The sequence below is a fragment of the Melanaphis sacchari genome, unplaced genomic scaffold, assembly GCF_002803265.2.
Source record: "Melanaphis sacchari strain LSU unplaced genomic scaffold, SCAv2.0 Contig23_pilon_pilon, whole genome shotgun sequence".
NCBI lineage: Eukaryota > Metazoa > Arthropoda > Insecta > Hemiptera > Aphididae > Melanaphis > Melanaphis sacchari.
In genome coordinates, this window is record NW_020271114.1 from 1,129,977 (window position 1) to 1,141,552 (window position 11,576).

The window sequence follows — 11,576 nt, forward strand, 5'->3', positions numbered from 1 at the left end:
AAAATTGAGAACAAACAACATTTTTAGATTAAAAACGTTTAATATTTTATTTTATTTGTTTCTAAATTTAATAATTTTTATTGAACAATATTTAACGATACTTTAACAAAATATTAAACATTCATAATAAAAATATGTGGTATATGAAAAATATAAAAATGTAAAGTAATTTATTAAAATATTTAGACTAGGTTCGGTTATACTATCTTATTATAACTGATATAAACATGTAAATCATTTCATATTTTACATATTTTAATAAGTTGACTGTTATAACATAATCATGGATATTGGTTCCAAATTTATGTCAAACTTATAATTACACTCTTTTTTTTTTATACATTAGGTAACCAGTGTCCAAATATTTTTTTTTAATACTTATTTCAAAAGCATTCTGATTATAAGGAAATTATTAAAACAATATATATTATTACAATTAATATTTTTTTACTATTAAATTAACATTTTCTTTAAACTTTTAAAGGATTAACTTGTAATTTTATCCAAGTTAAAAATTAATCATTTAACCTAAAAACATAACACGTTAAATCCTTTGGTAATCAAATAAACGATGTAATGTTGCAAAAAAATTTGTTTTCAATTATATTGATTTATTGGGTCAGCAATAAGTTTTTTGTCAACTTTAAGTCAGAACAGATTTAACCAAAATTTATCAACTCACAAGCTTAAATTTGTGTAATAATATTTTTTGGGTTGTAATGGAGGTCAATTATAATAGTATTTTGCTCTATTAAATGCACTTTTATTTAAGTTCTATATTTTGGTTTTGAAAATGCATTATATATCAATACTTTTAATACTTATTGGTAATAAAAGTAATTCAAATACTTCGAATAAAATAAATATATTTTATTAAAATAAATTATATTCATTATTCAATTGAATAACAAAGTCATATAACAATTTAATGGTTAACAAATACATTCAATAAGTTGTTTATGATCTCTTCTTGTTTAGATGTGAGTTGTTTGGTTTTCAGCATATTATGCAAATGGTTGTGTGTTGCTGCTAACATTTCAGAATAATTTGGAATGTCGTTAAAATTACAAAACTTTTCCATTTCATTCTGAATTACATGTAGCCGAGAGTCAAACAAATAAGTTAAACCACCAATGTCTGATAGTTCAAGTAAATTACACAAATTGCAAAACAATGCACAAAGCTAGAAAATTAAATTAATTATAGATAATTTTGTGTGTGGCAATTAGTCAAATAAAGTAAAATTATATTAATATGTTTTCAATTAACAATAAATTAAATTTTAAAATTATTTCAAATATTTACTAACAAAATTACCCATTAGGCGATATTGTTAATCAAACAGACATATTATATTACCACATTCAATACTGATTATATTTTAGTATCAATTGTATGGTTATATATCATTAGCCAAGTATGCATAGAACATTTGAATTAATAAGCTAAATACAGCAGATTTTGTTCCAATATAAAACATGTTAATTAGATGTTACAGTATTTTTTTTACAAACCTGATTTATTAGTTTTTGTTGATGCTTGTATTCACAAATATGAGGTAAATTTTGAGAATTTTCAAAAGCATCAAACAGCCTGTGCCACATTTTTGAGTAATTATTACCATACAGATCTCGACGATTATACATTAAAGATGAACAAGCCACATGCCTGACTTTAAAGTTACAGCAGTTTATAATTAGAGTAGATAATGTATTGAATATATTAATCTAAAAATGCAATTTTAAACAATTAATGTCATACATACAATGCTGCATATCTGATGACTTTTTATCATCTATATTTTTACCCTTAAAGTTTCTGGTAACTTTTGAATGGAGTTAGTTTGATAGAGAACACCTAGAGAATTACAACTATTCCAACGATTCTAAAACAAAATATATTTTTTATAAATAATTTTAAATGACTATTTGTGATTATATTGTTATTTACTAACTTTCATACTATCATTTCCATTAGCTATATTAATTAAAATATTTATGGAATCTTCATATATAGGGCCAAATTGCTGCCCAGTAATATCAGTGTGGTCAATTAATGACAGTAAGAGACCTAAAGCTCTAGAACCACAAGCTCTACACTAAATGATAAAATATATTAGACGATTTTTAATAATTAACAAGAATTATACATGTTACAATGCATAGGTTTTAATTACTGGTTTACGGTCAAGTGTTGATAGTGCAGCTTTGGCCAAACATAATAATTTTCCATCTTCAATTTCATACAAATCCCTAAAATATATAAAATATAAAAATATATTATTTAACTATTCAATATAATGAACAGAATGATTCTTTTATCAAACAACACTTGTCTTATATCAAAATCTATTAATAGTTTTTAAATATTTGTTATTGTTATAATTTTTTTAATTTTTACTTTTTTTAATGATAACATACATTTTTCAATTCATATTCTGAAGCAGAATATTTTTAAATTTTAAATATAAAATTTTAAATACAGATAAGTAGCTTACGAATTTATAACTATTTAAAGTGTAGATTAGTGGTGTTAAGTAGAACGAAGATATCCCGTAAAATAATGACCTTCTAATAATACTAATAACACATCAACTATTCATCCAAATTTAAATTTTATCTATAAAATTATAAATAGAAAATAAAATATTATGTTGTCATTCAAATAATAAAAATTAAAAAAATTATTAAATATACATATTTTTTAAAACATTTGTTTTATTTCGACTGAAAATGATGTAAAAAAAATAAATATTTTCTAAATAGTAAATAGATTTTGAAATAATGATTGTTATTTGATAAAAAAATTATCCAGTATATATAAATAAAAAATACTAAAAAAAGAGATAAACTCTGAAGATTTAGAAAACTCTAATATTTATTCTAAAATTTAAAAATGTTCATCAAAAGAAGGTAATAATTACTCATTTAACATTAAAAATTAATGATTTCTAAAACTTATGATAAATTATAATCAAAACTGTTTAATTATTTATTTACCAATTTTCTACCAAGATTTCAGATACACAGTTTAATGTCCATGCTACTTTTTCTTGAATTGAATTTAATTTATTTATTGATGAAATATAAAGCAAATCATCAATAGTGTGTCTTATATACATAGGATTCTATAAAATTGTTTTAACCAAAATATAAATACATAATAACCATAAAAGGAATTATTTTTCAAGTTAAAAATGTGTAATATTAAATATGTTTACTTACTTTTGATAGCTTTTCGTACTTGATAAGTGTACCCAATGTTGCAATTGCTGCTGATTGAATATTATAATCTTCATAAGTAACAAACATATGTAATTCATTGCAGTATAGATCAATCAATTCATCCTAAAAAAATAAGATTTTGTTAAATTTATTAAACTAAATATTTATCAATAACTAAAAATAAATTATTTATATTAATACTTCAAGATTGTTAAATAAATCTGATCCAATTGTTGATAGACTTTCAATAAGAATAGGCAGTGTATGTGGATCTTTTTCTGCGAACATTTGTGGTATTAATTTTCGAAATATCAACTTCCATTTTTCTAATCTTGCAGATTTATAATCATCCCCTAATATACACATTATACATTTAATTAAAATTATTAATTTATCAAATGATAATCAGGGCTTGGAACTTTATGCATTTACATATTTGTTCGGAATATAGATAGAAGAAATTGGATTCGATACATATTTTTTTTTTGATATAAGGATTTCAAATTCAAAAATTATTATTGTATATTTCTGCATAATTATTATTATTATTTTTTTTTTTTAATGTATATTACAAAGATTTATTTATTTTTATTGCATATTCTATAAAAATATATTTTTTTTAATTTAATTTACATGAAAAATGAAAAATAGTAATGTAAAATTTTTCTTTTTGACGCGTTAAAAAAATTTTATTTAGAAAACAAGTGTAGATACAATATACATTGTTCATTCTAAATTAATTTTATCTTATGATTTTGTCTGCAATAATACCGATAAGGCAATAATCAATAGAATAACTCTACATTTTACATTTTATTTTTTTTAAATTTAATCCGTACAAGCATATCTATTTTAAATTAAAAATAAACACATTTTTTGATATTTTATTATACATATGTATGCACATATTTTTATGATCTTGAGTACATAAAGTTCTGATTCCTGGTATTAATAATAAAAAAAAATAGGTAAATAAGCAAAATTTACCAATGACACTGTATTAGTTACCTTCTGATACTGCAGACATTTGTTTTAAGCATGACAAAATATTTTTACGTAATAATGTTTGTTTAGTGTATTTCATGTCTTCAATTGCAATATTTATTAACATTCTATTTTCAATCAAACCATGATAATGATTACAGTAGCTATTTAACATTTGCCAACACTGGCGCCTTACAATCATCTGCGTACTATCTTGATCACTTTCTAGAAATGATTTTGTTTCCTACAGACAAAAATAAATTTAAAAGTAGAATATCAATTATCCAAACAAACTTAAAACATTAATTTGTATAAATAATTAACCAGAAGTGGATAAATATTAAACAAGATAACATTTGTTAATTTTATATCACTATTTCATAAATTTATTTTTAGTTAAGATAGTTGATAACTATAATTTTGCAATTTTTTACTTTTAAGTTTTCTACACAAGTTGATTTACCAAACATGCTTATTTATTCTCATTATTTCCTTTAGAAATTAATTTATTTAAATTCTGATTTTTTGAATTTTTAAATATATTTAACATAATATTTTAAAATTCTTAAGGTTTCTTGTACAACTTAGAAGTATTATGTAGTGATAAAAATTTTATTTTTCAAACGGAAACCCTCTCTCGCACTTTTTACGATAAATTATTTAGTGGATAATTTTTTAGAAATGTTTAGTGTGTTTAATAATTCCAAAAATTAAAATTTGAATAAATTTATTATTAAAGATAAAAATGAGGGAGACCATGCTTGGTGAATTACCCTAAATACATATTTATAAATGTATAGAAATACATTCACTTACTTTAAATAAGTATAAACATAAATTAATAATTTCTGTCTTTTTTTCTAACAATAATTCTTTTTCAAATTGTGGAAGTTCTGAGTTGAAAACGGAGGACAGACATCTAAAAACTCCTATTCTTAAGTAATTATCTATAAGTAAATACAAATCAGTTGATATAACAAAAATAATAAAAATATAATATACTTTATTACAATACTAACCACATGGTTCACATTTAGTATAAACAAGTATGGCATCTAATACTGATTTAAGAAGACTTTTATTCAACCTCGTATATGGTGTGTTAGAAATCACAGTAGAAAAACAATGTAAAAGTACAAGACGGACACTAAGCGTTTCCATACCAAAATCTTTTAATAATGTATCATGTATTCTAATTATATAATCAGCAAGAGTTTCAGACCATGTTGTAAATGCACCTTTTTTCTCTCTTAAAAATATTAATTTATAAAAATTAACAACATATTATCATAAATAAGAAAAGTTAACTATTTACCTATATTGAGCTTGAGCAAAAAATATTTTTGAACCATTGAAAATAGATGTAATAGCAGTTATAATAGTTGCGCGTACTTTAGAAGAAGGTTCACGTATTGAATTACCCACTTCAGAAATCAAACAATTTTGAATGTTCATTGAACCATCAATAATTGTATATAAATATCCTAACAATATTTTTTTCTCTACTATCTGAAATTAAGTCAAATACAAATATAGTTTTATAATTTAATAAGTAAATTAATATTCAAGACTTACAGTAAACATTTTTTTCATTATTTGTGCAGCCAATAATCGTATATCTATTGTTATACGTCCAGTAAGATTAGATGTGCATGGTTCATCTTCAGAAAAATCTGAATCCCTAACATTCATCAAAACTTCATCATCTATTGAAATAGTAACAAATTTTGGTACTTTATTTTTGGATTCTATAATTCTCTTTTTTTTTTGACGTCGCTTATTCGTCATATTAATCTAGAAATAAGAATTTTTATTTTCTAAAATCTTTTTATAAATATGATTATCTAAACATTTTAAATTGAATTCACCATAGGTACTATATCTAGCCTTGATGGATTTTCCCATTGTACAATAGGAGAGGGTTGCAAATCATAAAGGAATTTTGATTGATTAAAAATCAAACCATACCTTAAATACAACAAAACAATTGGTAACAATTTGTTAAAATTATCATTAGTCCATTGTTTAGACTGTTCAATAAGTTGTGACAAAATTTGTAATCCATATTTTAAAACCTAAAATTATCATTATCATATTAAAATATTAAACAGTATATTTTCAAAACATCAAGTATTTTATAACACAGCTTATTTCATTTTAAGACCTTTGTAATTAATGTAAAGAAACTTAATAATTATTAAAATAACTATTATTATTATAACTTACTTCTAGACCATATGATTGCATACAAATCTTTTGATTTATTGACTGTTCCATAAATTTAATCATATAGATTCCAATAGTATTAATGTAATCATAATCTTTTATTATAACCACAGTTGCTTCTAAAAACTTTATGTATGTAAGTATGTCAACATTTGTTTGAAGTTCTACAGATTTATTTTCTATTTTTTGTAATACTTGTAGTAATAAAGCCATTACATCAGAAATATTCTAAAATGAGTAGATTTTTTATTAAAAACTTATAAATGTATATTAGATTTAATTTAGTCAAATCTTAAGATTTTTTTGTTTTGAAAATACCAACATAAATAATTCCTTACTCGATTATTGTTTATGTTCAAGTTTTTATATGTTTGAATAGTGCAGACATAAAAATTAAGAATTTCATCGATTTGTTCTGTATATTGAACACTGGATTTAAAATGAAAGGTACATGATAATGTCCAAGAAATTGTATTTTTTAAAAGATTTTCTTCGCCAAAACCAAGTTTTGGTAATACTTTACTCATTAATTTACAGCATTTAACAACTAGATTGGTATCTGTTGGACTAATCTCTTGGCATACTTGAAATAAACATAATATGTCATCCTGTTATAAAAAAAGAAAAAAGAAATAAAATATACATAATAGTAAAACACATTGAACAGTATTAATAACATCTTGGAACAAACATTTTCCATGAGTATTTTACTAGTGTCTTATCTTCGTGATCAATTTAATTAACTTTACATTTTTGTCATTTTTAAAACTATTAAAAAAAATGTTCAATTGACATATTTGAACATACCTCATGCATGCTCATGATTTTGAAAATTTTTTATAATTATAAAATTCAATTATTCTTATGGTTTAGTTATATAAGTAAATATAATAAGTATACAATATTTTGATGTTTGATAGTTATTGGAATTTTCATGAACATTTCTGTACGAGTCTAAACTGTTAACTACTCAGTATACAAAATTTGTAGACTCCTAATTAAACCTTTCCTACACAACAAATTATTAACTACTGTCTACAGTAAAATTCTAGCTACTATACTGATACAATAGGTAGGATAATAATAAATGATACATAATATGAAATTATAATAGCCATTCATTATCTTTTAAATACATTTTTTTTTTTAATTAAGCATAAACAATGTAGGTGCTTTTATAATTAAATTATACATATATATATAATCGAGTATTACTTGATTTTTCATCCATTGAGGTTTAAGCACATTGTTAACTTTGTCCAAGCAAGTGCCTAAATAATTTTCATTAGGTGATTGTTGGTGATCTGCAATGGCTATTGCCAAAGTAGTCACCGAGTCCTTTATAATATATTCTTTATTCATCGAAAATAATTATATTAAGTTGCTGCGACAGAAGTACGGAACAAAATGTATGAAGTGAATCGTTCAAACCTTTATTAAGTCAACCCCATAATTGCGCAAAAAATGGAATATTATACAGTTTTTGAAATTGTCAGTCGTAGATACGGACAAGTGGACAACAGACTGCAATACAGTAACGTAGGCGATTAACTAGTTAATAGCCATTGCAAATCGCGAACGAATATAAAGTACTAAATACAAACTCAAGATAAAACATCAAAACATACAAAATTTATCAAAAGGGTTAAATAATATTGTAAACACAGTAAAAATGTAACTACATCAGTATCTAAAGATAATAGTTGATTAGTATATGTAACTGTTATCACTAAAGTTTTGTGTGTAATTAACCTAACCTAACGCTGGTTAAGTAATATTTTAAAATTCATTGTTTTTACTCTTTACTGTGCTCTTTACCTAGGTTCTGGAAACTTGTAAACAATTTCAAAAATCAGAATTAAAGTTTAAAATAGAGTCGAACATCCTTGATGAATTACAATCAAAGATCAATCGATCAATGTTAATAAGAATTATTTGACTATGAAAAAATACCCGAAATATTAAAATATGTTTGTTAATCATACTTTTTATGTGAATACTGCGTCCTTATCTAATATTACATAACCAACTATGATGGATCAATTTTATAACTAGAATTTAACAAATCTTATACTTTATACTTTATAGTTTATATTAAGTGTACAAAATCAAAATACACCCATGTTTATTAAAATTTTAACATAAATTTAGAATACTAAAGACAAATTAAATAAAATAGTTTCAGTCCAGTTTTATTCTGTTTTTAATAATTTATAATTGTATACATAAACTAAAATCATTTTATAGAAATTATGTTTAAAAATATATAAAAGAAAATCAATAAATTATTGATACTTTTAAAATATTTAGCTTATGTACAAAATAATGCATATAAAAAAAAAAAAAATTGTATATTATCTTTTTTCATCTCGTTTAACAGCACAGCCTGGACATACATGTAATGTATTATGGACATAAATGTCACAACCATCACAGTAATGTTTTTTACAAGATTCACAAAAGTATACGTTTTCAGCTGGGGCTTTTATTCTTTTTCTACATCCATAACAGTAGGCACTAGAACCTTCTTCAAGTTCAATTTTTATAAATGGTTTAATAGGAACCAAATGATGTAACGATCTAGCAAGATGTAAAGAAGACACTAGTATGAGGCCACAACACTTGCATTCTACAGGTAATTCACAATATTTGCTGTTACATTGTGGGCAAAAAAAACCTTTAGCGTTTAATTTGCCACCCTCTGCTAAATGACATGAGCACGTGGTGAATGGTGGTTTTTGTTCTAATTCTTGAGGAAAGCCCATTTTCACACATGATGCATCAACTGAATTTGGAAGAGGAATAGGTTCCACAAACGACCAAAGAATGTGCTTAAAATGTACATCGTCTACAATCACATTATGTTTGCCTTTAGTTTCATTACATAAATGTCGAAACATACGTACTTCAGCAGCCAAATGTATCATAGAAACTCTAATATTGTTTGTTTTAAGTATTTCAATAGTAGTATTTATTTCACCTGGATCACACGAGCTCAAACTAGATCCAATAATTAGTATTTCTCTACTAGTATGAGAGGGCAACATTTTCATAACTGACAATGCAATTTCTAAAGAGTTTTGCACAGACATCAATCCATTGCAATAATTAAAATCTCCAAAAGTTTTTTTCAATTCTTCAAGATGATATTTCCTATTGCCAGACAATTCAGATATACGCTCTGCAGATGAATTCCTTGTAGTTATCAGACCAAGTTGACTAATTGGGTTTTGATCAAAATAATCTTGAATGAAATCTTGAAGTAATTTATAGGTACACAATTGTCTAGTAGGTTTTAAATCCTTTTCAATCATTGAATTAGAACTATCTATGATAACAAATAAATGTCGCATCATGCCCAAGCGGACATTAGGCTGTCGAGTTGCCAATAATCGCTTAGATTTTTCAATAATCTCTTTAACTGACCATTCAACATTTCCTCCTTCGTCTTCTTTCACTTCCTCCCATGTTTTTTCGTAACCACCTTCCCAGCGATATTCTTTAACTTCAGTATCGTCCATTTCAAAAATCTTCTAAAAATTATACAAGTAATACAAGTTAAACGAGCAATTTTTATTTTATTTTTAAATAAATTATTAATATTCATTAAAATATTGTATTATTAAAATTTAGTAAGCTGTATTATTAATTTTTATATTTTATTCTACAAAATACAAAATCCACGAAGATCATTTCGTATATTTGTATAAATAATGTATAAATTAAATTTTAAATAGTTAACTTACAGGCAACACAAATTAAACAAGAATATTATTACTCAATGCAATACAAAATAAATGTTGATTATTATAACTTTAATTTTACTAAATGCTTATTTATTTGTAAGTATTTAATAAAAAATACTTAAAAGTTAATATTTAATAATATTTTAAGCTAATTCTACTTCGAAGTATCAAGTAAGTAAACTGTCGTATATAAACTGTAAAGTATAAACTATAAAGCCGTATGGCATATAGCGTATACTACTGTTAACAGTCACAGTGTTAACACAAGAGTACAAGACAGTTAAAAACTTAGTCTTACATTATCAATATTAAAATATTATATTTAAATTAATTTAAATATTTCTGAACTCTTTGGAAAAGTTATGAATAGGGTTAAGTCAACTTTGGCAGAATACCTATAGTTCCACAAAACGTCCATTTCAAAAATTTAAAAATATAATGTTCACGAAAAGAATAAAATATGTATCTTATTCAGGGACGGATTGGGTCAATATTTCAGGCAGAGAATTTTTTTTTGCCAGTTCAAAAATTAATAGGGAAAAATAATTTGATCATATAAGTATGTGAAAATATGATGAGAAAAACCTTTGCTATTAAAAAAAATATGTTCAAAATTTAATACAGATATAAGTATAAACATTACACACAATTAACATATGCACCTAAACATATCTACGTTCATACACTAATTACACTTATAAAATTATATATGTATATTTATAAACCTACATCTATTGTTAGACACTTAGACTCAAGTATAGACGGAGTTTTAAGTGTTTTGGGGATACAAAATGGAACATACCTAATTAAAAGTATACGTTTGTCCACCAGTTCCGTAGCGTAGGTGAAACTGTGCAAGCGGTGCACCGGGGCCCGAACTATGAAATATTTGGAGGCTCTCGGTATTATGTTTATGTTTATCAAAATTGAAAATACTATAAATTAAAATAGGTAGGTACCTAGGTACTTAGTGCAATTTATGTTTTGTTATTTTTAAACATTGTATTGAATTTTGGTTTGAAACTAATTTTAATTTTTTCCATCGGTAGCAAATTAATGAGACCATATTTTGACCGATTGTTTAGTATTTATTTATTTTTTCATACACATTACCAATTGATAATATTGATCGAAACACATATAAAAACTAATAAAAACTTCTTATATTTGAATATGTAATATCTTGTAGTTGTTGTGATACAGACTATATCATATAATATCTACATTTAATAGGGACATTTAAAAGGTAAAAATGGTACTTCATTTTGTTGTTAAAAAAGTATCTTTCGGTTTTTATTATGAACTTCATACAATAGGCTATGTCGGTATGATATAATATATAGAGTATAAATTGCGTTCAAATTACCTATTCATCATGTATAATGCAACTTGGTTT

General features: G+C 24.0%; 2 protein-coding genes across 3 annotated transcripts; both read right to left on the reverse strand.

The window, feature by feature from the left end:
* Positions 1-900: 900 nt before the first annotated feature.
* LOC112594729 lies at positions 901-8,122 on the reverse strand. Of its 2 annotated transcripts, none has more exons than XM_025339684.1 (17): positions 7,650-8,122; positions 6,773-7,042; positions 6,435-6,662; positions 6,077-6,283; positions 5,784-6,002; positions 5,524-5,717; positions 5,228-5,457; positions 5,025-5,155; positions 4,233-4,452; positions 3,426-3,577; positions 3,225-3,347; positions 3,000-3,127; positions 2,157-2,252; positions 1,955-2,093; positions 1,808-1,885; positions 1,515-1,727; positions 901-1,183 (listed from the first exon to the last, which is right to left on the reverse strand). In XM_025339684.1, exons 1-17 carry the CDS (start codon positions 7,794-7,796, stop codon positions 926-928), a joined length of 3,033 nt encoding a protein of 1,010 aa, XP_025195469.1. In that variant the 5' UTR covers positions 7,797-8,122; the 3' UTR covers positions 901-925. The 2 variants fall into 2 exon arrangements, with proteins under 2 accessions (XP_025195469.1, XP_025195470.1); XM_025339685.1 differs by having other exon boundaries at positions 926-1,183; positions 1,955-2,098; positions 2,177-2,252; positions 7,650-7,796.
* Positions 8,123-8,735: 613 nt separating this feature from the next.
* LOC112594643 (general transcription factor IIH subunit 2) lies at positions 8,736-10,219 on the reverse strand. Its single transcript, XM_025339547.1, has 2 exons — positions 10,181-10,219; positions 8,736-9,967 (listed from the first exon to the last, which is right to left on the reverse strand). Exon 2 carries the CDS (start codon positions 9,953-9,955, stop codon positions 8,789-8,791), a length of 1,167 nt encoding a protein of 388 aa, XP_025195332.1. The 5' UTR covers positions 9,956-9,967; positions 10,181-10,219; the 3' UTR covers positions 8,736-8,788.
* Positions 10,220-11,576: the final 1,357 nt, after the last annotated feature.

What these genes read in the sequence shown, in the direction of transcription:
- LOC112594729 (XM_025339684.1), bottom strand. Translation starts at nt 7,796, where the DNA reads ATGAATAAAGAATATATTATAAAGGACTCGGTGACTACTTTGGCAATA. An exon ending in TATGTTTATACTTATTTAAA is followed by an intron (nt 4,453 to 5,024) that starts GTAAGTGAATGT and finishes TTTTGTCTGTAG; the next exon opens with GAAACAAAATCATTTCTAGA. An exon ending in GTAATTAAAACCTATGCATT is followed by an intron (nt 2,094 to 2,156) that starts GTAACATGTATA and finishes CATTTAGTGTAG; the next exon opens with AGCTTGTGGTTCTAGAGCTT.
- LOC112594643 (XM_025339547.1), bottom strand. Translation starts at nt 9,955, where the DNA reads ATGGACGATACTGAAGTTAAAGAATATCGCTGGGAAGGTGGTTACGAA.